Source organism: Amia ocellicauda, chromosome 8, assembly GCF_036373705.1.
Source record: "Amia ocellicauda isolate fAmiCal2 chromosome 8, fAmiCal2.hap1, whole genome shotgun sequence".
NCBI classification, from domain to species: Eukaryota; Metazoa; Chordata; class Actinopteri; order Amiiformes; family Amiidae; genus Amia; species Amia ocellicauda.
Genome location: NC_089857.1, coordinates 10,703,232 through 10,729,668, shown reverse-complemented (window position 1 = coordinate 10,729,668; position 26,437 = coordinate 10,703,232). Strand labels below are relative to the sequence as shown.

The following is a 26,437-nucleotide window of genomic DNA, read 5'->3' as shown; positions in this document are numbered from 1 at the left end:
AAAGACAAAGATTCAGCAGTAATCATCAGTTTTTTGTTTTTATTCGGCTCCTTGGACAGTACAGCTGAGTCCTTGCTAGCACAGAAACGTGACTTGTCTTCAGCCACAGCCCCCATGCTCTGAGTGGGCCGAGGGCCGCGTGCTGGTTCACAGTGACCCCTTTAATCTAAAATAAGACTGTCATAAAACACAGCTGTCTCCTGAAGAAACAAAGAGTGCTAGCACTAAATAAAGCAACTCGCCCAGCTGCACAGGCAAATGTAACTTGGATGTCAGTTAACTGCTTTCCAGTGGCGGTTTGCTCTAAACGAACCTCTCGTAATTTAAGCCGCGTTCTTGGTTCTCATGGTTATTTATCTTGAGCAATGAAGCTACTTGAGTGAGTGAGCACACCTCTAGACAGAAGACAAATCCTTTGTTCATTGCATACTTGTAGAGCTTTTGACTTTTGGCTCTGTCATTCCACTTCAATGTTAAATGGTCTTATTTATCACACCCTTGAATTCCCACAGTGAAATGCCCAGAATGAAACATATTTTTGCTGCTCTTTTGTATGTATGTAACCACAATATTCAACATAGGAAAACATAGGCCCCTGGCACCCACTGTTAGTATATGGTCAGTATTCAGGCAACACTTATCAGCTATACAATTGATACAGTTTAAAAGTATTGTAAGTTGCCATAGAGTGAAGAATAGCTTTGTTCTGTTTTTACTTTCTTAAACATGTCTATATATCTATCTATATCTATATCTCTATATCTCGCTCTATATATATATATATGAGAGAGAGAGAGAGAGAGAGATATTAGTGTACTTGCAATGTTAATTCTAGAGAACTGATTTCCAGTATGTTTTACACTATTTTCAGTCTAACATTATTGCATTTATGTAATGCAGAACTGCACTTCCACTCTTTTGTATGGTTTCACAGTTTGATTAGCACTAGTCTAGGATTACTGTACCTAAAATAACATTGAGCGGCCCATGACTAGTGCTAATGTGGTTGTGTGAAACCACCCCTTACGTCTGTAAGACTATGTGATTATAAGACATAAGACATTTTTACTAAGACAGCCATACATATCAAAGTCATCTGGTATATATTAAAGGTTGCATTATGTTTCTTCAACAGTACAGCATGAGGTCACTGTAATCGATTCTGACATTGACACAGTGCCAATACCACTTGAAAGCATTCATTCCAATGACTGAGTCTTGTGTAAAGCAGGAAATCAGTATGCTAATACATAAAGTATGTAAAGTATGTAAAATACATTTCAGCTTTATATGATTACAGTTCAATTATAAAGTGTGTCATATCACATGTACTATCAAGCAGGTCAAACTTATGGTACTTATGACATCATCAAGAGATAGCCATAAAGGACAACGTGTATTCCTTAATACATTACACTGTTCAATAAGATCACACACAAAAAATGGTTGTGACAGCTGTTTCAAATGGAAACTAAATTCAACTGGGGCCTCAGTGCTAAATGTTCAATGCATTTCAAAAGAATGCAATTCAAGAAGAATATTGACAGTTATCACATCTTATCTGTACACATCATATTCTGTCTTCATACAACAATACCACATTTCCTCTATCACTTTTTGTCAAAGAATCATTAAAAGCCACTTGTAACTTTTCAATTCTGCTGGATACAACGAAGCATGAAGACAATTGTGCCACCTCTAAGCCACTGGCAGTTAGCTTTTTGCCCAGAATGTGAATTTATTTGTGTACCATGGCTTACATTTTAAAATATATATACAAGAGCATAGCCAAGCCTCCTTCTTGTAGACATTTCATAGTGTAAAATAAATGGCCTGCAGCTTAAGAAAGGCAGCAAAAAAAAAAAAAAAAAGTGATCAAACACAAGTTGGGGAAAAACAGTTCAGCAATCAGGAAATTATAATAACAAAGTCAAGAATGAACTGAGATTTTTAGGTGAGCAAAATCCTACTCCATGGTTTGTTGTCATCCCTTATGGCTCTTTTCAACTGGTAAAACTTTGGTATGGCTGTACTGGACTTTAAAGCTAAGACGCTAAAAATTCAAACTTTTCACCTTAAAACCATGCTTTACAAACAGTTTCTATAAATACAAATATTGTTATCAAGTAATTACATGAAATGTTTATTGTAAACAAGGCCTATACATTAATGTAACATTACAAATCACTGAAATAGTCGAATATGTCAATATCTGACACATCATTAGCAGTTTAGATTGCTGCGCACCAGTATACACTGTTAAAGCAAGGATGAAAAACACCCTCTAGAAAAATCCTGTGAAACTGAGCAAATGACACAGAACACACATTCAGTTAAGATCAAGCGAAAAGTTAGTTGTGCTCTAACTTTTGGTAGAGATGTTAAAAGAACTTCAAGACTAGCTGCTGCCACCGTTTTCCTTTTCATTTCCACTACATGGTTCACATATTGATCGTATGTGGAAATGATACACTTCAAAGACCATTAGGAAAAAAATAAAGCTTAATGTTAATCGAATTTAATAGTACAAATAAGAACTGCCACAGTGATAGCATGAGCCAATGGGGTGCTTTGCTATTCCCTAAAAGAACAACAATAATTTACAGTGAAGCTGCAACGTGTAGGTGCTTCACGCCTAGTTGTATATTGGTTTGTTTTAGGGCTGTTGCCCATATTTAGTTTCAATTTAATAATATTATGTCTAATTTATTTCCAGCACTTCAGCAGACCCTGATTTTGAGATGCTCCTGAGACTGGGAACTGGGACAATGCATTTGAATCTCTGAAATTCCTCTATCAAAGAGTCCATCTACAATAGTACCCAATTCCAGAGCAGTGTAGGCACACCCTACAAACTGGCCCAGCAGATGATTTATAAGACTTTATATCCTTAAAACATGAGCAGTATACATATTACATGAAACTGGAACAAACTGGGCATTGGTTGTGTGTTTTCAGCAGTACAGTAGCCACCACATGTACCCAGGTACACCCTAGCCTGACCAGCTGAAGGGATTATCAACACTTTTACTTGACTATCAAACAGCAATGGCAAAAAGCATTGTTGATCAAGAAACACGTCTGCACAATAAAAACACAATATTGAGGTTTCTTGTTATGAATTATCTTCTCTTAACTAATCTTTGAGGATTTATGAAACTTTACAATAATACATTTCCTCCATATAGTGGATTTATTGTACCTAATGGTTCTTAGTTTTTCTAAAACCAAAAAAAGTAGTAGTACAGCAGGATAGATTCAAAAAAGCAAGGACAGAAAAAGGCTAACCTAAAATTAAACGACAACAAAAAAAAGAAGAGCGCGTGGCATGCACACCGTCCATGGTTGAACTCAGATGACATGAAACAATCCCATTCTTTGTTTCTTTGAGGGGTTTGAACACCAGCTGCCCTAGCAAAAAACACCACTCCCAGTCACACTACACAGCTCAGGTATTTCAAGCTTGCAGCGATGCAGTGGCTGCGGGGAGAGGGTCAGTTAACTGTGTTTCAGCAGCTCTGGCATTTCCATCCCTGTGTGCAGGGTCAGCGAGCCCGGCTTCTCCACGGCCAGGGCAGGGTGGCAGGCCTCTGTGAACCTGTGGCGGCATGAGCAGAGTAACTGTCCGTTTTGTGGGTTGAAGAACAACAGCCTTCCGTGACGGTAATTCAGCAGCGTCCCAATCCTCTCGGGCACGTCAACCACCTGAATGTCGGCCTGCACGCTGTTGTGCAGGAACTCGAACCTGCAGCTGAATGGACAAGAGGAAGCAGACAAACCACAACAAAAATGTTTAAAAAAAACGTAATTATTGCAATATATTATTGTGCTTCTGGTATCATTCTGTATTTTTTATTCTTCAAGATGGATGGATGAATGGCGTTCAACAAATACCAAACGTTGATCATTTTAGCAATGCGACAATGTTAAACCAAGGCAAGAGCAGTACCTTGTGGGTGTTGTGTAGCAATGGATGCACCACGAGGTGCTGTTCTGTCCTAACGGGCTGTCGTGTGGTGTGGACGGGTAGGCCACACCAATCCTGTAGGCCTCACTGCCACCCACTGCCGTCTCCCAGTAATGATACCCACGAGGAGGCAGGAGCTCTCCCAGGATCCCCAGGCAACTGCAAATGGGCACAAGGCAATAGAGATGGCATGACTGAGCTCACATCATTCACATAACCTTAAAAAGAAAAAGAATGGAGGTCTGTTGGTTCAATCCCTTAATTTGCACTCTGGAATGTAAAGCAGACTCTTCTAGCTAGGCCCGGTCACTCACTCGTTGAGGGTGGCTCTTTGCCTGAAGGTGTGCTCAGGGTAGTGAATGGTAGTCTTGTCATCGGACAGGAGCAGGGCTGAGTTGGCGGTTTCTTTCAGCAGGAGGAACCTGGTGCCTGGCAAACATATGAAGACAACACAGCCTCATTCTTAGCCTCACTGATTTATTTATTTCTAAAGAATGCCGCCTGCATGTGTGTCAAAAGAAGCAATCATCTAATTGATTTTCTGCTCCAAAGTGAGAAATGCTGTGTCATTTATGGGGATGAGATGGCCATGTCTGTGTGTGTTTGTATATATTTCCATAGAAAGGGCAATGAACAGAGTCGTAGTTGAAAAGTGTTCACACTCTTCATTTGAAACTATTATTGAATTCATTTAGTTAAACAAAATATTTATTTATTAAACTGACAAAGTATTTATTTTTCATTTTGTGTCTCCAGAGTTTGTTGAACGCCGATTCTGTGTTTATAAACGCACTGTTTTTACTCAGTTAAATCAAGATGTTAACATTGTTTTGAAAGAAGGGTGTGAACAATTTCAGCTACAACAGTAGACTACAGACACATAACAAGATGACAGATATATAGACAGACAGGCAGGCAGACAGACTTGGATATATGTATATAGGGGGACGATCAAAAAGATTGATAGCTAATTATTTCTAAAACTTTACTGAAGTGAATACAAAAACAGGATATAATTCACTTTGACCCCATGTCTCAGCAGGGAGGCCCATGTGATCCCACTTACTCTCTGTTTCATTAGACAGAGCCTTACCTTTGGTGGAGATGAGGGCCGCTTCACTCTGCTCACTGGCTCCAGCATAGTTCACAGCTTTGATGTAGAAAAGGTAATTCTCATTCGGATGTAAGAGGACCTTCTGTTCACAATTTCTCACACCAGATATTGACCTACAAAAAGAACACGATTTTAACTGTACGATAAAAACAAAAACAAAACAAAAACATGACTTAAGCAACATTTTACAAATAAGCAGCAGGATGTGATTTTCTTTTAACAGTTTGCTGTTGATACTAAAAATTAGATCAAGGTCCCTGTATGGTATACTATAGTAAATCCATAGTAAAGTCTAGGAAAGCAAAGTGACATCATGGTAAAGCAGGGAGGGATATAGTAAACCATGATTCAAACCATGGCAAACCCAATGTAAAACCATGGGAAAACTGTTCAATTATTGTGCAGATTTATTATGGTAAACTCTCATTATCAACCAGCATCCATAGCCCAGCTATGTGGTTGTGGTCTGTACATTTATTGGATATTTTAGGACAGATTGTTTTACAGCTATCTTTTGCACGGTGACCTGAAGGTTTAGAAAATGCAATGAGAGAGAAGTTCTCATTGCCAGCTATGGAGGTTGATCAGTACCAAAATTAAGATGAATGTGATTATGAACATGAAGATGAACATGTTTACAATGTTGCCATAGAAACTGGTCGGAAGTGAGACATGTCCACGCAGAGCAATGGTGGACAGACGTGTTAATGGAAGTTAAAACTTAATAGTTTCCATATAGTAGTTTGTATCTCCAAAGGTGTATGTGTACATGAAGATGATTATGAACATAAACATGAAGGGGCGTATTAATTATGAACATGATTATGTGTATTGGATTGGCCAATAAGTGCACTGGCTACCGCCCACTAGCTCTGATTGCCAGAGGGGGGGCTTTGTCATATTCAAAAATAAAAAAAAATACAAGAGACGCTACGAAATTTAAAAGCACACTGAGAAATGAGAAATAGCAAATGGGATGAAATGTTGAAAATAATGAATGAATAAATAAATGTTGAAATAAATATGTCCATGTCCATGTATTTATTTAATCATTTATTTATTTTCTCTGTGTATTTATTTTTAATTTTAGTATGGATAGTCCTCCATACTCTGAAACTGTTTAACTCCATGAAACTATATATATGTAGAAAATATATATTCATAAATAACATCATACATCAAGATTCGAACCTGTAATACTAGATTCGCAGTCGTTCGCTTTAACCACTATACTGAGATATACTTTTTATACAATTCCTGTTTTAAACAGCTTATAGCCACCGCAGCAAAATTGTCCCAAATAGTTGTATATGACTGAATTACTGGAGTTATAGTCTCAAGTAAACTTAACAATTAAGAAAAAAAACATGTTTGTGTGTGTGTGTGTGTGTATATATATATATATATATATATATATCCTACCTATATCTGTATATGTGTTCTATGGCTCCATAATAAATTTTATGAAGCTTAAAATACATGCAATAGAGTAGTATGTAGGGCTTAATTTAACACCTCCCTTTATCTATAGATACCGTGTGAGTGAGTAGATGTCTTTGTAAAATTTCCCAAATAAATTTCCCAAACAAACTACCATATGGAAACTATTAAGTTTTAACTTCCATTAACACGTCTGTCCACCATTGCTCTGCGTTGAAATGTCTGACTTCCGACCAGTTTTGTGGCAAACATTGTAAAAGCGGACAGTCTGCATCTTCATGTTAATAAACATGTTCATGTTCATCTTCATAATCATCTTCATGTTCAGCTTCATATTCATAATCAGGTTCATCTTAATTTTGGCACTGATCACCCTCCATAGCCAGCTGTAACAGCACCATGTCCTCCAGAGGGCAGGCTTGATATGCAGTATTGTCAGTGTGTGTGCGATTCACACGAGAAAGCCAGTGCTGCCACAATAAGAAAGTGCAACCGTTTTCACCTGCAGCTCTTTATTCACAGTCAATGATGTCACTTCCCCTTTGAAAGTAAGCACAAATGGGAGAGAAGGCTGGTAAATGTTCTGTGTCTTGGCATGCAGTGTCCCCAGCCCTGCCCAGCCCTGGAAGCACGATGCAGGTGTTGTGGGGAGCATGAAGCTGCAGGCCCTTTAAAACGAACCTGAGCCCCTCTCCCTCGCAGGCATACTGCCGGCAGTACTCCAGGGTGAAGGACTCCACTGCGGAGAGGTTGGGTGAGCTCCAGCGGATGGTGGCCGAGTCCCAGCAAACTGTGCATTCCTCGGTCTTGATCATGGGGCTGGAGGGAGCTGGGAACACAACACAAAACACCCAATAGCTCACTCTATTGGCTGGGTGCACACATCTCACACCTCAGCTTCTGGCCTTCTCTTGCCAAATGAACGTTTGGCAACTCTCAATTGGTAATAAACAGGGTTCTCAAGGCCAGTCATCTAAGCTGACTGAACAGCACAGCACCCTGGCTGTGACTGGGAGCAGCGTATGGCGTTTTCCTGCTAATGTGCCTAAACTAATTGAATAAAGTAATCTGGGGGTCTGGTGTTGTGATTAAGCAGTTTGTTTTATTAAACTGAATGATCTTATCACATAATCCTGCCATGAGAATCTCTTCCAAGCCCTTTAGTAGGAGCTAATTTAAGCATACCTGTGAAGCAAGTGGGACGCATCCCTTTGCAAACCTAAAGTCTGGGTAACTGGCCTCTAACTCGACTTGTTTTTGTCTCTGTAGGTAGATTTTGTAGAGAACTAGAAACCTCACTGTGATATTGGGCAGAATGATAAGTAAAGCCTCAATACACTGTAATTCAACTTTAAAGTTCAGTGGCTGGCAAAAATATTTGGTTTCAGATGCATGATTGCTTTTCACAAATCTCTTTCTAGTTGTCGGAGCAAAATTCTAGTATACAATGTAATTTTGTTCAACAATAAGAGATGGAATAAAGGGATATAAAAAATAAAAAAAAGACGAAGACTCCTCGGGAAAGCTCCTGACCTGTTCTGAAAGACGTCTTCTCGCTGGGCAAACTGCATCCTGTGTAATTTACTGCCATGACCCACACCAAGTAGCACTTGTCTGGCTCCAAATCCTCTAGCGTGCAGTAGCTCTCCTTCACTGTCACTCTGTATTCTTCAGACATAGCTAGTGGTTGGAGAGAAATGGGCATAGACATTCATGCAACAATCAAAACTTATCAACTCAAATGACAAACAAACATGTCTGACTTCTGTGTCTCTGTGTTACGGCGTCCCCCCATCCCCCCCCCCCAGAACTAACTACACACCAGCCTGGGATTTTTAAAGGGATTGAAACCTCAGAAAAAGTAATCTCTTTGCCAGGAGGTAAGTATTATTTGAAGCAGCATGATCTTCACAGCAGAGTGTGTTGCTGCCAGAAAATGCCGGGGGGATCATTTCCTATAAGCTTTTTCTTATAAAAGATTTTCACTCTTTTGACACAGATTGTTGGCAAACAATTCTATGTCTTTCAGACTCTTCCTCTGTGCAGAAATAAAGCCAAGCTGATGTTTCTCAGGTCAGATGGCGACCGTGTGAGCGAAGTCCTTCAGGGCTCCATAAATCAGCCGAGCCCATTGTATATTATACCGAGGAGAGAGTGAGATCAGGCAAGATGCTAATACTACAGAACAATCCTTCACACCTGACCCCGCTGCACCTTTGTCAGATGCAGTTGTGAACAACCTAGAATGTGAAATATTGGTACTAAAGATGGGGAGGGGGGAAATGGTACTTTATTTGATTAAAAAAAGGTATACTGCACCTCCTTGAGGCTCTTCCATACAGTACACCTGGAAGCAATCGATGACATCACCCTCATTGACCTTCCAGTAGACTGTGACTGAGGTGCTGGTGGCAGAGTTGGCCTCCTGTGGCTGAACTCGAGGTGTCTGAGGAACTGAGGACAGAGGGGACAGAGAGGACAAAGACACAGTGGCAGCTTTAAAAAAAAACAAGCCACAGAAGCAGTTAAGAAATTCCCCCTGGAACGTAAGAGCTGTCTGCTTAGAGCAATGCTGTAAATATGCAATCCTTCTGTTCACTGTATTTAGAGAACATACAGAGTCTTGTTCTCTTGCAAGATCTTTATAATTATTCTTCCGTTAGGATAAACACTGACTCCTACAGTTCTTGTGCTGCACACACCAATTTCATACAGTGATTCACCCTGATAACAGTTCAAAGTCACTACACTTTACCACGTTTACCATGCTACACCACACTACTATTTTTACCACAATACTGTCACTACAATCCTGTAGGAGACAAAAGTGTCAACATGTCATATTTGGCCCATGGTCATATTTGACATTTCTTGTTCCCTTTTTAAGCTGCCTTCTACCACACTGTCTTTTCCAATCATATGTACAAGTAAACACAACAAAGTCACATGCTATTTTACTCTAGTATCCAAACTCAGTTCCTCTGGCCTCATGATTAATGCATGGCTAATAGTGTAGCTATTTTAAAACACATGAATAATTGAAAGAGTCCCACTTTGCGCAAACACTTGCAAGCTTCAACAATTTGCAGCAGTTTACTTACCAGCAATGCCTTTCAGTAATTTGTGTCCATTTCCTGAAGTGCTTTTTGCATAATCTTCAAACACGGGGAAGGCGCTGGGCGTGAGCTCCAGTGACACTGTCGTCTGCAAGGCCTTGTTCAGGCTGTCAACACAGAGAGAGCTTCATACCTCACCTCTGTCACTATACACAGTGGCACCAAGATCCCCTTCAGTGCAAGAGCATTTATCTTTTTTTTTTTTTTATCTTGCTAGAAAATATCTAACTGCAAAAATACAAGCTTTTATTGATCACTTTCACCCATCCCAAGGGAAGAACAATTATTCGCAGCATAACTCCATAAAACACTTACACCCAGAATAAAACCCTAAATGTAGTTTTTAATTTAAAATCTATTAAAACATACATTTCCAAACTTTGTGAGGAAAAGATGAATACCAGAGTAGTAAACTAAGGCTTCGCATTTAGATACATTTAGCTAATATAGTATAACATACATTCTTTATATATTCATACTAATTGACATAAATCATAATCACATTTCTGCTTGTTCTGCCTGTTATACAGATTTTTCAAATGTCATAACAGCTTTTCCTAATAATCCCTGAAGGCAGATAATTGATACTTTTTCAATGTAATTTTATGAAAACGTTCATAATATTTATGTTAAAATAATGATGGAGAGCAATCAGGGAGCAGTAATTTCATGAAACAATTTTGCCACAAAATCCACAGCAATGAATACTGGTTTTGATTGGCACAGTTTCAGGAGATAAGAGATTGTGTGTGGATGAAATTGCCTATGAAGATATCTGGTCTGCATGCCTCCTTCACAGGCAAAGAGCACTGACAAGCTGTGGCATTTATCTAGTACAGATATGAATCATAGAAAGTACTGTCACTTTGGTGAAACAAATATCAGAAAACAAACACACACAAAAAATCATCATCCCTTCAGGTACAGAAAATATATAATTGGCTGGTTAAAGTGGTACACATATTACAAATGGATTTAACTAATTGAAGATGAGTTGAATGTATCCCCAGATGACAAAATACATGAGAACAAGTCTTTAACAGAACATTCAACGGGGTCAGTTACCATTCCCCTAGTACCAGTGCACTCACTAATTCATAAACAGACATGCCAGGACTGGAAACGGCTCACATGAAAAAAAAAAACTGTGCTGCAGATTACTTGTTAATGAAATACGAATCAAAAATCAATTGATCAAAGGGGCCAGTTTGACAAACAATTCATCCAACTTCCCACGACTCCAGCTATGGAATGTCAATTTTGGGAATTCAGTTCAATCACAAAATTCACCATGGAAGAAGGTGAGTCTTAGTTAGTAACCCAGTGCAATATCATATTATTTCACATCTCAAAATACTCCAAACATGATTTTTTTAGTGTATGTTTTGTACTATACATTCAGATGCAGCCCATGCTCTGATGCAGTAGAAACTAGCACTGTCTTACACGTTCTCTGGTCACACAGACATCAAACAAAACAGACATTTCAGGCCTGTTTCAACAATTTGCTCTTTGTGACAGCATTGTAAGTAAAAACATTCACTTTTTTATTTTCAATCAGTCAGATCTGAACCCTTCATATCTGCGAGCAGCATGCAAAGACACACTGATGTCCACCATTAACCCCGTTAATGATGACGTATAGCAACAGTAGCTTTGATCACATAAGCAAGTCAAACAAACACATTTTGTTACCTCCTGTTAATGTCTTTGGCAGACTGGGGGTGAGAAAAAGGAAAAGGGTCCAGTCAATTTCATACTGAATGTTGTTCATTAACAAAGCTAGTTTTCTAGTTTTCCTTTCAGATAAACTAACTGCCGATAGGGTTCAACTGCCATTATGTCTACTAGAAGGAAATTCTCTGTTGAAACGTTTTTTGGTTCATATTCCATTGACAGAATCTGTTTTTTTACAGATAGCTCCCAGTCCTCCTAATGAATTTGGATAATTCCGGTTTAACAGTAAATTATATAATTTTTAGTTTATCTTATGATGATGGAAGTATTATGTAATCAAAAAATTACACAGACGGTAAAAATATATGCATCATGTCATGAATATGTGACATGGAGTCATTAATGTAACGTTGCTGAACATCTTTCTATACTGTCACTCACTGCAATCACTAGACAAATACAACAAATGTGCCTCACTTATTACTAATTACAATAAACAAATTTGGCCAATAATTTGTTTAGTGGTTTTACTGTGGGATCCATTTCAGAAGAAGCTTGAGCATATTTTTAAGACAGTGTGAAACTGAAAGCAAAGCCATGACAGCTGCAATAACCATTTAAACATGAATTTGCTTTCTCCCAAACTGCACAATCTTCACGTGTAGAACACACCTGCAAATGCAAAAGTGTAGCAAGTCTGCCAGCTGTATGAAACAGCATCCTCTTTAATATGAAAAACACACTTCAAAATGTTATTTTGTGATGATTATATTACAATATTATGCTGCCCTCTGTCACAGGACCATTTAATCAAAGGACAGTGAATAGCTTATAATTTAACCCACAGACAGTTTCAGATAAATCAAAGTACACCACATATTCCTTTAAGTGGAATTAATGTGCACAATATATCATTAATAACATTACTTATAATTTTACATGCAATTTAACTTTACTTGGGCAGTAGCTGTGCAAGGTGGCTGTGTCTTCCTCTTTGGATATTCAAAATCAAACATTGATAGTAAAGTGCATAAAAATTTCAAAACCAGCCCTAGATTAGGACTGAGTCTCTGAAAGGTGATTCATTTTTTGGCTGCACAACCTAAACTCTACACATTTGAAACTGACAGATAAAACATCCGGAACAATTACCTACACAAAACAAACAAGCGAGATGTAAGGATCTATTCCTGTGCACTTTGGTTTGATGAATAATTCCCAAAGCCAGCATCTAAGAATAGCTTCTTCATTACTTACAGTCACAAAGGCCAGTTCATCGGGCTGCTCCACCTCCTTCACGGTCTTCTCCAGGGTCTCCTTGGCAGACTCGATGCTCTCTTGGAAAGTGACAATTTGGTCATAGAGCTGCTCCAGTTTGTGTTTCTTCTCGTCCTCCATCTTTTGTGACATGTCCTCATACTGCTCCAGGACCGTCTTCATCATTTCATCATTCTGTTCATCGAGACCCTGCTCCGCCTTGGTGCAGTTCTCCTGAATTTCACCACAATATAAAGTGACAAAGTTATACTGAGAATACAGCATGCAGAACCTTGTTATCCCAAGCTTGGACTCAGTACTGTGGGAAAGATCTACAGTGAGGGAAAAAAGTATTTGATCCCCTGCTGATTTTGTACGTTTGCCCACTGACAAAGAAATGATCAGTCTATAATTTTAATGGTAGGTGTATTTTAACAGTGGGAGACAGAATAACAGCCAAAAAAACAGAAAAACGTATTTGAAAAAAGTTATAAATTGATTTGCATGTTAATGAGGGAAATAAGTATTTGATCCCCTATCAATCAGCAAGATTTCTGGCTCCCTGGTGTCTTTTATACAGGTAACGAGCTGAGATTAGGAGCACTCTCTCAAAAAGGGAGTGCTCCTAATCTCAGCTCGTTACCTGTATAAAAGACACCTGTCCACAGAAGCAATCAATCAATCAGATTCCAAACTCTCCACCATGGCCAAGACCAAAGAGCTGTCCAAGGATGTCAGGGACAAGATCGTAGACCTACACAAGGCTGGAATGGGCTACAAGACCATCGCCAAGCAGCTTGGTGAGAAGGTGACAACAGTTGGTGCGATTATTTGCAAATGGAAGACACACAAAATAACTGTCAGTCTCCCTCGGTCTGGGGCTCCATGCAAGATCTCACCTCGTGGAGTTTCAATGATCATGAGAACGGTGAGGAATCAGCCCAGAACTACACGGGAGGATCTTGTTAATAATCTCAAGGCAGCTGGGACCATAGTCACCAAGAAAACAATTGGTAACACACTACGCCGTGAAGGACTGAAATCCTGCAGCGCCCGCAAGGTCCCCCTGCTCAAGAAAGCACATGTACAGGCCCGTCTGAAGTTTGCCAATGAACATCTGAATGATTCAGAGAACTGGGTGAAAGTGTTGTGGTCAGATGAGACCAAAATCGAGCTCTTTGGCATCAACTCAACTCGCCGTGTTTGGAGGAGGAGGAGGAATGACCCCAAGAACACCATCCCCACCGTCAAACATGGAGGTGGAAACATTATGCTTTGGGGGTGTTTTTCCACTAAGGGGACAGGACAACTGCACCGCATCAAAGGGACGATGGACAGGGCCCTGTACAGTCAAATCTTGGGTGAGAACCTCCTTCCCTCAGCCAGGGCATTAAAAATGGGTCGTGGATGGGTATTCCAGCATGACAATGACCCAAAACACACAGCCAAGGCAACAAAGGAGTGGCTCAAGAAGAAGCACATTGAGGTCCTGGAGTGGCCTAGCCAGTCTCCAGACCTTAATCCCATAGAAAATCTGTGGAGGGAGCTGAAGGTTCGAGTTACCAAACGTCAGCCTCGAAACCTTAATGATTTGGAGAGGATCTGCAAAGAGGAGTGGGACAAAATCCCTCCTGAGATGCAAACCCGTGTGCAAACCTGGTGGCCAACTACAGGAAACGTCTGACCTCTGTGATTGCCAACAAGGGTTTTGCCACCAAGTACTAAGTCGAAGGGGTCAAATACTTATTTCCCTCATTAACATGCAAATCAATTTATAACTTTTTTGAAATGTGTTTTTCTGGATTTTTTTGTTATTGTCTCTCACTGTTAAAATACACCTACCAGTAAAATTATAGACTGATCATTTCTTTGTCAGTGGGCAAACGTACAAAATCAGCAGGGGATCAAATACTTTTTTCTCTCACTGTATGTGGCCACACACAGCCCTCTGTAAAGCCAAACAACCCTTTCTGATTCGCTCCTAATGAAGTATTTTTACTCACATCATTATAGCTTTAATTATGGATGTGAGGAAGCAGGACATGATTGGCTGGCTCATGGTCAGGTTCTGTGTTCACATCACATTAGAGCTTAATGAAGAGAAACTTCAGTAATCTACGCAAGGCTACCTGGCCATGTATTTGAAGCTGTCACTTTGGGTTCCTTCAAGAAATGGATGGATGAAATTCTGGGGCAGATTAGCTACTAAAATCCAAACTATCAAGGTGTGCCATATGGCCCACTCTCAATTGTAACCATTCTTATGTTCACTGATACAGCATGCCTTCATTGGTGTACAATAATTGATGTTTCCAAGAAGGCGCAATGAAGACACAGAAGGCTGTAATCAACACATGCACAGATCATTCTGCAGGACGCTTTTCAGTCAGAGCCGCACCGCAGCGGCTTTTACCTCCACAGTGTTGAACGCCAGCTCCAGTTCGGCCACGAGATCCTCAATCTTTTCCGTTCGTCCCTGCAAATCTGCGATCAACTCGGTCAGTTTATTCTGAAGGGAAGAAGGCATCACTCAGTAAGACTTTTGATGCAATACCTCAGGCTCATAAATAAAGACTATTCAATGTTATATTTAGGGTCAAATCCTAATTATTATTAGGATTATCCCATCCACTCCTGTCCTTCAGCATGCACAGTGCACATTGCCCAATAGCGGCTGCTCAGAAGAAGTCTAGGATCCTCAATAAAGAATGAGGATGAGTTAAAAAGGAAAAGGAAATAAATCATAATAAAATCATATTAGCTCCTGTCCCTGCCCTTGAGCCTGCATACTGCATTTCTAGCAGCTGACATTTTGGAATAAATCAGAAGTAAATCTTTGTACTTTAAAAGCCAGTAACAGAATGCTTACTAAAGATTTTAGTAAGTTGAAATGTATTTTGTTCCAGCCGGCCAAGAAAGCAGGCAACAGGTTTTTCACTCCGACCACCTGGTCCCCCACGGTAATATTTCTACGTTTCCTGAATGGGCCTCCTGGCCCCCCAGCCACAAAACTAATTTTTAGCCATTTCATACACTTTCAGCACTTTTTACTAGGGATGCACCGAATGTTCGGCAACCAAAATTATTCGTCCGAAAACTGCAAAAAAGCACTTTCGGTGTTAGGCCGAATAAGTGAAAAGACCGAATACATTTTAGCGAACAATGACATTTTTGATGACATGATCAAATAGCAGCCGACTATGGCTGTTTATTCTGTATTCGCTGGAACTCGAACGCACTGTTCTGTTTCCGAACACAGAGCGGCAGTCTGAGTGAGGTTTGGAGAGGAAGAGTCAATCGTTTAGTCAAGTAGACTGTATCAATTAGCGAGCTAGATAGGTCTTATACATTTTGTATTTCGCTGTTGTGACCGGAAAACATTGCCACAAGGATGCTAATGTAAGGCATTTTCATTGCAGCTCACATTGCTAAACTGGCAATTGAATGAAAATGTATAAAAAATGAAAAAGAAAAACATATTGTTCGGTCAATTACAGCTGTAATTGCAAAATAATCCTTTATATAAAAAACAGTTACAACCTTTATAGTTAATTTGAAATTGGGACATAAAACAGTTGTGATAATGTCGGGACAATAATACAAGAGTCTGACACAATGCGTGAGAGTTGACAGGTCTGCTGTTATTATGCCATTTCCATACGTCTTCTAATAATGTATTTTCACATAGATATTTATTTAACAAAGTTGTTGTGTTAGATAAGTATTCATCAATTGCATCAATTACAATGTATTCATTTATGCTTAAACGATTTTCTGCTGCGTAGCGGAGATTCTGCTGAAGAGAAACGTGCAGTTTGTTCACATTGCGTCTTTGCTGGCGTGCGGTATTGACCATGGAAAGGACATCACTGTCTGTCATCATCCCTAGAGATTATATATTTTTTACCCAACCACAGACTGTGACTATGAATATCTAGCCAATCCAATGAAAACCTTTTAATGACGTGCAGAAGCCCAGAGAAGGGAGTAGCAGTGAAGAGGAAGAGGAGTATGACAAGCGACAGTGTATCACCATATAACACCCCTTCTCATGTGTTAGTGTGTTTATACAGATCCCCATTAGCTGCCATGTTATTGCATATGTGATTGATTAATTTGAAAACGATGCTCCCGCCTCTACTAGCAAGTGTTATAATTCAACAGAATGCAATGTTTTGATCAAAGACCTTATAACACTTGCAAGTAGAAACTGTGTGGGAACATGTTTTTTCTATCCAGATCCTCATACACACCTGTCTAGTCTACACGGGTGTGCAATTAGCTTTTGTTATAGTGATTGAATAATTACCTGAATAAATGCCACGTTTTAACATGTTCACCACACATTTACCACACCACACCCTCACTCAGTTATAGGCCTAATATAGGCTATTCAAGAAGGGGGGCTCAAAGATGGCCAAATAAAAATATTTTTATTTTACTAATTTATTTATTTTAAGTTATATTGTGCTTTGTTGGTATAATGCCTGCTGGAATGTTAAAAAAGTATTAAATAAATATTTTTAAATCGTAGTTTTGTAATTGATTTTGTCTTTGAAAAGCAAGACAAAATAGTAAATAGCACATTTATACAATTTAATTTATGCAATGGTGAAAAAATTGGCAAAATAAATGGAACAAAATGAAAAAAAAACACGTTTGGTATTCGGTATTCGGCCCAGTGTTTCATTATATTCGGTTTCGGCTACGGTCAAGAATTTTCATTTCGGTGCATCCCTACTTTTTACCTACATTTCACCAGTCATTATATATACTGAACAAAAATATAAACACAACAAAATGTTGGTTCCATGTGTCATGAGCTGAAAACAAAGATACCAGAAATCTTCCATATACACTAAAATATAATTTCTATAAAATGTGTTTACATCCCAGATAATTCATCCACCTGACAGGTGTGGTGTATCAAGAAGCGGATTAAACAGAATGATCATTAAACAGGTGCACCTTGTGCTGGGGACAGTAAAAGGCCACTTAAAAATGTGCAGTTTTGTCACACAACACAATGCCACAGATATCTCAAGTTTTGAGGGAGTGCAATTGGCATACTGACTGTAGGAATGTCCACCAGAGCTGTTTCCAGAGAATTTAGTGTTCATTTCTCTGCCATAAGCTGCCTCCAAAGTCGTTTAAGACAATTTGGCAGTACGTCCAACCACCCTCACAACCATAGATAACGTGTCACCACACCAGCCCAGAACCTTTACATCCGGCTTCTTCACGTGTGGGATCATCTGAGACCAGCCACCGGACAGCTGATAAAACTGTCTCAGTGAAGCTAATCTGCGGCTCATCATCTTCACCAGGGTCTTGACCTGACTGCAGCTCTGGTGGACATTCCTGCAGTCAGCATGACAATTGCACGCTCCCTCAAATTGAGACTTGAAATCTATAGATTAGGGCCCAATTAATGTATTTAAATTGACTGATTTCCTGTGATGAACTGTAACTCAGTAATATCTTTGAAATTGTTGCATGATGCGTTTATATTTTTGTCCGGTACACAATATGAGCACTTTTAATCAAACTGTTTAAAAACACCCAGCAGCCTCCCCACACACTATGTATTCTGTATTGTGTACTGCCTGCCATGACATTTCATAAACTTTTTCAACACCTTTCAATCACTTCTGAAATGGATCAAATTGTTCAAAGTTTGCCCACCTGGCTCCAAAGCTACAACGTAAGTCAATGGAAAAAAGGGAACAAAAACTACAATTATTCCACCGTGGATCCCAGTGCGGAGTTATTGGTTTCCTCTGCATTGATGTTCGATGAGGTGACTGCAATGACAGCTGAGTTAAAGATACGAATGTGCCTGACTCAGAAGCATGGTGTCTGTAGAATGGCTGACTCTGTGAAAGACTGTGAAGTTATGCCGAACGATATTTCAGATGTTCTTTCCCTCACTTAATAACTTTCTGTGCTCTGAACCTCCGTTTGAGCACCGAATACGGCGCTTGCTCACAAGGTTGCTCCTGGAATTATTTCTTATAAAATGTCCATGCTTATGAGGCTGTGAAACAATGGATATCAGGTTCAGGGTCATTTCTAAATTCAATCCCTTCTCTACACCATAGAGTGAACAGCAAACATGCCAGGCCAGTGTATGTCTTTAAGGCATGACGGTGAATTGGATATTTATAAAATCCTTGAGTGGAGGACACCAACTGTTTTGGTCACTCTACTCCCCTCTGGCCAGAGGAGGGAGGAGCAAAGAGAAGACACACAGTGCTGTTCCAACGTCAGCCTTTCATGTATTACGCCCCAACTATTTTTTTTATCTATGATCCGTTACATTGTGGAAAACCATTCAGCAGATCCATGGGAAAAATACAAGTTTCATGGATTTAGTCTATTTTGCCAAAACTTAATATTCTTTCCCAAGAACTAAATCTTCAGCCATGTTTCAAGGTATTTGTCTTGACAGTATACAACAAACATTTGTTTTAGTATCTGGTCCAAGTTCCAAGGGAAGCCATGGTGATTATGGGACCAGACAGCAGGAAAAGGTTGCTAAAATGTTAATTGTTTAGCTTAGCCCCACAGTGAAGCATATGTTTTTTAATAAACTGTTTTGTTTCACTGATGTAGAGGAAGGTGGGTGACTTCCAATAAACAGGCAGGTGAGAATTTAAAGAAAAACAATTAACACTTTTGCAATAGCATAAAGAAAATAAACGTATTTGCCCGTGAAACCAACACATTTGCAATTCGCACTCTTTATTGGGATAGAGTGCTGTTTTCAATAACCTTGATTCCTCTCTGACTCCAGATATCCTAAGTTACGGAAACACTTCTCTCTGAATCTCTTCTGAACTACAGTGTTTTACTACCTTGGTCTTGTAACTGTAGAATGGCTTGTGCACAATACCAGATCACTCTCAAACTGATCAACTAAACCTGAAAACTGAAAATCTGAACTCCAGTTGAAACTCCCTCTCACATGCACTGCCATGAGCCCCAGAACAATTATGTAAAACTCTGATACATTTATTACCAAATATTCTAATAAACATTACATAACCTTCTATTATTGGAACATACAATTAGAAAATACAAGCTATGCACTATTATTTTATCGCTGATGGATACAAAAATATTTCATTTTGGTTATTTACAAAATAAGGAAACATTTAAAATGTAGCAAAACAACTAGTGAGATTGTTAAATTGAACAAGATGTAATTTTATTAAAAATTTTGCTGGATACAATGGAACCACAGACATGGTTATGGGGACCAGCCAGTGTTTTCACTGCAGTTTCTGAAAATAATGCTGAAAATGATCTGTGTTGAAAAGTAATAATTTAGATATTTTTTTTAAATAATAATTTAGATTAAAAAAACGACAGGGTTTCAGGCTGAGAGATAATATCAAGGTGAATCACAAAAGTGCTTTTTTTTTTTTTACTGTGAAAAGTTATATGAAATGTATTTTTTCAAATCTTACCTTTATGTCATTGTGGGCCTTATCCAATGTGGACACACTGTGATCTTGGTGATCTCCAAAGAGCTTATCAATGGCTGAGATGGGACACCTGCAGGTCAGACAGAATGTGTCCAATGTGGGTTTTTTGGGTTCCTTCTGCTCAAGTTCACCTTCTGATATGGGAGTTCTGCCTAAATCCTCAATGATCTCATACTCCGCTTCTACTGCAGGCAAAACTTGACCTATCTCATCTACAAATTCATAGCCCTGCTCAAGGTGTTCCTCGGTTCCTTCGCTGACGTATTCCCTGTCCCTCAGCAGGTCTGCTTCTGATGCTGTGCAGTCCTCTTGCACCTCTTGCTGGGTGACCATTTCATAGCCCAAGGTTTCTGCTGCCTCTTCTTCATGTCCCTGATACAGTTCTGGCTCTGAATGAACATCCTCCTTCCCAAGCTGTGAAAGTTCTTCACAGGGTGCCACACTCCTAAGAAGAGAAATTTCATCCACAGTCTGTACAGCCCTATCCTGCTTTTCTGGCATAACATTTTCTTTATTTTCTGGTACTGCTCTACCTGGAAGCTGCAGTGAGCTTGCTATTTCCTGCTCTTCACTCCTCACTAAAATATCTGATCCTGCAGCGGACAGGTAGGCACTATCCCATTCCTGAACATTTTGTAGACCTTCATTAACTTCAACATCCTTCTCATGGGTTTTGTCGATTACCTTTTCAGTCGTGTCAGGGGCTCCCTTACTCTGACTGATCTGCTGTGGAGTGCCACCTACTCTGTCTAATATAACTTCCCTACTTTCATTACAGTCCGAGATGAGCGAAACTTCACCATGCTCAGCTGCTTTCTCTGGTTGCTTCAGGTCCAACTCAAAGCTTGACACAGCCTCACTCTCAGGGGTAGGTTGCACTGCCTGTTCTGGTCTGTCAGCAATTTCAGAAACAGGGATGTCCGCTGTGGATTCCTGCTTGGCTGGAGCTGAATACATATCTTCTGAAGGTTCACTGAGCACCTGATCTTCCAGGATATCTTCATGCTTACTTTCAACACTTGCCATGGTTTGATCAGTTTCACCTACTTCCTCTTCATCTTCTTCTTTTTCCATAAGAATTTCCTTGTGACTTTGGATCAAAACCTGAACTTCTGACGTTTCCTCACTATGAATATCTTCTGAGAGTTCTGCATGCTCGGAGACGTAACTGATTTCGGTCCCATGGGGAACACAAAGGTTTTCCTCACTCTGTTCTTCCATTGGCTGTGTTTCCTTCACTTTCAGAGTTTCATCAGATAACTCTGGGCTCTTGCTAACTGTTTCCATTTCTTCTGTTAAGACAGTGTTTTCATCATCAAACACAGGCTGGAAATCTAAATCTTCTGATATTTCCTCTGTTATGGCAAAAAGCTGGTCATTTTCTTCACATGGTGACAACTCAGGGATCCTGCCAGAAGGTTCTGCAAACACTTCAACTTCCCTAATGACAGCTTCTGCTTTTTCCTCTGTAATACTACCAGTGAGCTTAAATTCATCTTGACACCACATTCTTACTTCAACTCCCTCTTGATCTTCTTCAGTTTGTGGTTCATCGGCAGATAATGGAACATCATCTTTTAAACTATATTTTTCAAAGTACCCACCCATGTTATCCTCTGTATCTGACAGCCTCCTTGTGAAGGTCCCTTCGGAAACAACACTCTCCTCATCTGAAGGTTCACTGTCATCTTTCTTTTTTTCTCCAACTGCTTGTTCATACAGATCTGTATAGAGAAATGACATAGCTGGTGGTTCCTCTAAGAGAAATTGATCAATTATTTTGGTAGTTGTTGTATAATAACAGCGTGTCAGACTCTCCTCTTCATTGCTGAATAAAGCTGTACCACTTTTCTTGAATTTGGGCTTGCACTTTTGACTTGCATCTGCTTTGACCTCTGTTTCGTCCTCTGTGTTTTGCTTGTTTGTGGAATAATCCTCCGGATCATGAAGAAGATGACTTCCATAAAATACTTCATCTAAATGTTCACTTGCAATTTCTACATCATCTACAAAAACAAACACATTACGGTCTTTAGAGACAGATATACTCTGTGGTGATTCTTGCTCTTGGGTCGTAGAGGGTTCATTTTCTGTGTCTAAAGGTTTGGTTTCTGGCACATGGTCATCTAACAATGTGAACTTCTCAAAATAATCCAAGTCCCCATTTCCATTTCTTTTAGGTGGTTGCTCAGCTGCATTCTCCTCTGATTCCAAATTATTTGGTATAATGTCTTTTTCAAGGTTTATAGATTCATTTTCTTCCAGTTTCTCCATTTCCTGTTGTTGTTCAACTGCTTCTGTCTTTGATTCACTCACCACTTTTTTCACCGTTTCTTCAGTTTCTCTCTCAGACATGGGAGCTTGTTCCTCTTCTGTCAGGTCTTCTATAACTTTGGATTTAATTAGTGGATTTTCTTCCAAATATGACAAGTTATCAGGCATATAACTACTTTCCTCTTCATCAACTGTCAACATCTTTGGAGGTACAATAATGTTCAGTATTTCATAGCCTTCACAGACAATATTAAATAACTCTTTCTCACCATCAGGATCTTCTATTGGTTCTCCAGGATTATGGACGTTTGAAATTTGTTGTGCTGATGATGAAATAGATTCTACATCTCTATTTAGATTAGATGCAAAAGCTCCTGCCTCCATGACTGAGGCTGTTGGTGATATCACAGGTGGAAGGTTTTCGCTCGTCACTTTTTCCTCATTTCCACTCTGGCTTTTCACTGGATTTCTGGATAGAGACTGATCCCCAGTCATACAAGGTGCAGGGCATACGACAGGTCCTGGTTCATGCAAAGTTGGATCTGGTTCAGGATTGGCTGAAAACTCCAAAACAGAAGACGTAACAAGGGATCTTGGTTTGACATCTGGGACTCTTCCTTGTTCTGCTTTAGGTTCCAGTTTTGTTGGAACTGATGTTTTATGAGAAAATGTTGGAATCTTTTCTTGTGGAGGAGGAGCATTACATTTTTCTAACACTCCTTGTACTAGGCCCTGTGGCTTCACCATTTTCTCTACTGGATTATCTTCTGTTTCAACTGGTCTGGAAGAAACTACTGCATGAGGCGCTGCATCTCCAGGCTCTACCTGTTGCTCTTGTGATGGATGCGGATGAGGGTTTCCTATAAGAACTTGTTTATCTCTCACTGGCATGTCTAGTACTGGGTCACTCATGCCTGTTACTGATGGAGTCAGGTGTGGGTTACCTTGGAGGACTGGCCTGGATGCCACTGGTCGGTGAATTAAAGGCCCTCTTGTTCCCTGTATAGGGTTTGAATGGGGGTTTTCTGTGCTTAAACCTTTAGCAGAAACTGTCATATGAAGTACTGTCTCATCTATTTCCATTTCAGTTTCCTTTTGGTGCATTAAGTGTGGATTTCTTTGAAACACTGGTCTTGATGTTACTGGGACATGTGATACAGGTTCCTCTGGATGCTCATCAGCATCTCTGGGATGAGGGTTTCCTTTACTTACAAATCTAGGAGTCACTTTTGAGGGGCTTAGCTGAGGATTTCCAAGATTGGATGGTCTAGAGATTACAGGTGCGTGTGCTGTCGGCTCCTCCTGACTTGTTGTTTCTAAATTAACTTGCAAAATGGGATGAGTGGCTATGGGCTTCCGTGGGAATTGTTTTGAATTTTCTCCTTGGCTTCTGCTCTTGCTTTCACCCACCCTGCCTCCCAGACTTGCCTTTTTTCTTCTTCTAACAATTTTGTTTTCATCCATAATAAAGACAACCTTCCCTGATGTAGACCCTGCCAGTGAACCCTCCAGGCTGTAGGCATTGGAGGTTGTGCTTGCTTCTGAAGCCCATGGGGTGGAACATCTGCTGGAGGCTGTCTCCCACACAATGCCACTGTCTTCACTTTGGACTGTGACCATAGAGAAGGTAGGGTCCTCCACAATGCATTGTAGCTGGGGTTTAATGGAATTGTCTTGGACGAGATCCATCAAACTGCAATTAAATAAAGGCATAAATAAATGCATAGATACATCCAAATTTGAAATCAAGTTGATAGTATGAATTAAATAAAGAAAAACATTTTCACTACACATTTATGGGGGGAGAAAGGGGAACAGAAAGGGAGAAGGGGAAGACAGCAAGACATTCCAGTTAAAGCTGCAAGATGGAATGCAAAATGAATCCCATATAGCCTACAGGAATTTGCCTGCCTCTATTGTCATTCACAACTGTGCCTGGAAATTCCTAGCAGTGGAATCACATTTTTGGGATTTAGCGGGTAGACTAGGCTGTTGATCTCTCTACTCAAGCAGTAACAAGACCTGTTACGGAGGGGCACGTCATCACAGTCAGGGTCGTGCCTCTGCAGCCATTACAGTGTGGACACAAGCAACCTAATCTAAGTCTTGGAGGACACATGATGTTTACCAGAGATATTTTTTTCTGAATCTCAAATTAATACAAAATATAAAATTTTACTACACAGCTAATTTCCCTAATTTGCTTTTCCTTAAGGCAATTTTGTGTTCAGGGTAAGCACTGTATGAATATATATTTATCTTCCTGTTTATCCTGTACAGTACAAGTATTTCTAACATTTAAACTGAACAAATGTCCATGTGATAACCTTTTCAACTGCTGTGTCCATTTCCACAAGACAGCATTGAATATCTGTTTGCTTGCCTCATTGATAAATGGCTTTGTTCACTTTGTGAAGATCAGACTCAATTAAGTACTTGAACTACAATGAGCTGTAAACTACATTAATGTAATACATTATTCAACACCTTTCAGTTAAAGCCGTTTGAAAAAAAAAAAAGTACAATACACTGGCATACCTTTAGAAAGCTTTAAATCATTAATAGCTGGACATCAGGTCAATGCCAGTTCAGAGAGATATTGCCTTCCAGTTAGAAGTTTAAACATATTTCACATTAAAAAACACTTTGATCACAAATGAAGCAAATAAAAAGAACTCAAAAACGTAGAGACTATCATTATGTATTAGTATAGTAACAGCAGTATTGTTTACCTATTATTTTTACCATTGCCTTGCTGCTGGCTAAATTTAAAGATCAGTGCCAGTACAATATGAACTGTTGCTGATATCAGATTGGAGAGTAATACAATACAAACGTTATAAGTAAAAAGACCTATAAGAGTAAGGTTTTAGAAACTGGTTCTAAGATGCCACTAGATTAGAGGGTTTTTGTTTGCCAATGGAAAGGATTCACATTATTCCCTATTGAAGTGTTGCTTGGATTCATTTGCTGGGTTATGTGTTCTTAAGATTAAAGCCTGTTAATTGATTATATATAAAACTGGAAGTGGAGCACAAAAGAAACAAATTGAACGATTGGCCAGGTAAGATAACTTCTGTCCATACCTGCAATTGGGTATTGGGTATTGGGTATTAAGGGGAGATGGAGAAAGTAGTATTTCTTTCTAATTTTTTTTTTTTTTTTTTTTTAAGTCTCACATGGATGGTTGAAACTTAGAAGAAGATAACATCGGTTGTACAACTATTATAAAAGAGAAATCAGTCCTTGCACACAGCGGCTATTTCCTATTCCCTGACACTGCTCACGGCGAAGAAGGCTCAGGCATCCGGGACCTTAAATAGAACTTCAGGCGCCGCATCACACATGAAATAACTGCAGTTCAAATTAAAGCAAGTTACCAACTGAAGATAAGATTTATAATAAACGGAAAACTTTGTGATGCGTAATTTGCCTATAACTTGAAATCTGGTCAAATAAGCAATTCATTCAATTCCCTACCTGGTGCGCAGCTCCTCCGCCTCTTCGCTTTTCATCCCACACGCTTCACCTGAGGCGTCATCAACCGTGAAGGAAATGTCCGCCTCGCTGCGATCCCCGTCGTCCGGTAAGTAACTATCCATTGCGTGCTCTGTTTGATGTAGGGGTTTATTTATTTTGCACTTTAATCCTCCGGAGAGTGGCCCGGGTCCGTGTCATCCCAGTGGGGGCAGTTTGCCTGACTCAGGGGTCTCTTAAAATAGACGCGCAGTTACAGGAGCCCAGGGATGCGCCACCACAGGGTCCCACTGCCCCCGGCGTTCAGAGACCCACTGGGGCTCATCAGCGGTTACTGGCTACAAATGCCAACAAGCCCCTAAAAAAAAAATCAAATGTGCTGTTCAGTGTGCGCCAGTGTATGTGCATGACTCTGCAATGGTGAGAGGCATAACCCCGCAAAACTGTAGTAGAGGGAGGGTGACATTAGACTTTTAAGAGCAGCACCTCTCCCCCAGGCTAAATATACGGTCCGAGACGTCATTTGGATATTTGGACATTGCACTGCCCTCTGCATACTGCCCCTAAGAGGCTGGTGAAACGGATCAATGCCATTCATTTGGAAAATACTACATTAAATATAACT

The 26,437-nt window shown here is 39.8% G+C and overlaps 1 protein-coding gene across 1 annotated transcript; it reads right to left on the bottom strand.

The window, feature by feature from the left end:
• Positions 1-1,693: 1,693 nt before the first annotated feature.
• On the bottom strand, positions 1,694-26,068 carry cmya5 (cardiomyopathy associated 5). Its single transcript, XM_066711985.1, has 13 exons — positions 25,816-26,068; positions 20,044-24,028; positions 14,985-15,080; positions 12,572-12,805; positions 11,333-11,355; positions 9,623-9,744; positions 8,841-8,975; positions 8,055-8,201; positions 7,203-7,350; positions 5,061-5,194; positions 4,282-4,396; positions 3,950-4,126; positions 1,694-3,751 (listed from the first exon to the last, which is right to left on the bottom strand). Exons 1-13 carry the CDS (start codon positions 25,935-25,937, stop codon positions 3,499-3,501), a joined length of 5,691 nt encoding a protein of 1,896 aa, XP_066568082.1. The 5' UTR covers positions 25,938-26,068; the 3' UTR covers positions 1,694-3,498.
• Positions 26,069-26,437: the final 369 nt, after the last annotated feature.

Bases quoted from the DNA above. Each gene is read 5' to 3' on its own strand.
- cmya5 (XM_066711985.1), bottom strand. From the start codon at position 25,937: ATGGATAGTTACTTACCGGACGACGGGGATCGCAGCGAGGCGGACATT. The intron at 8,202-8,840 runs GTGCAGTATACC...TCCAACCACTAG, and splicing joins TATGGAAGAGCCTCAAGGAG to CTATGTCTGAAGAATACAGA. The intron at 4,127-4,281 runs GTGAGTGACCGG...GCCCATTTGCAG, and splicing joins CAAAGAGCCACCCTCAACGA to TTGCCTGGGGATCCTGGGAG.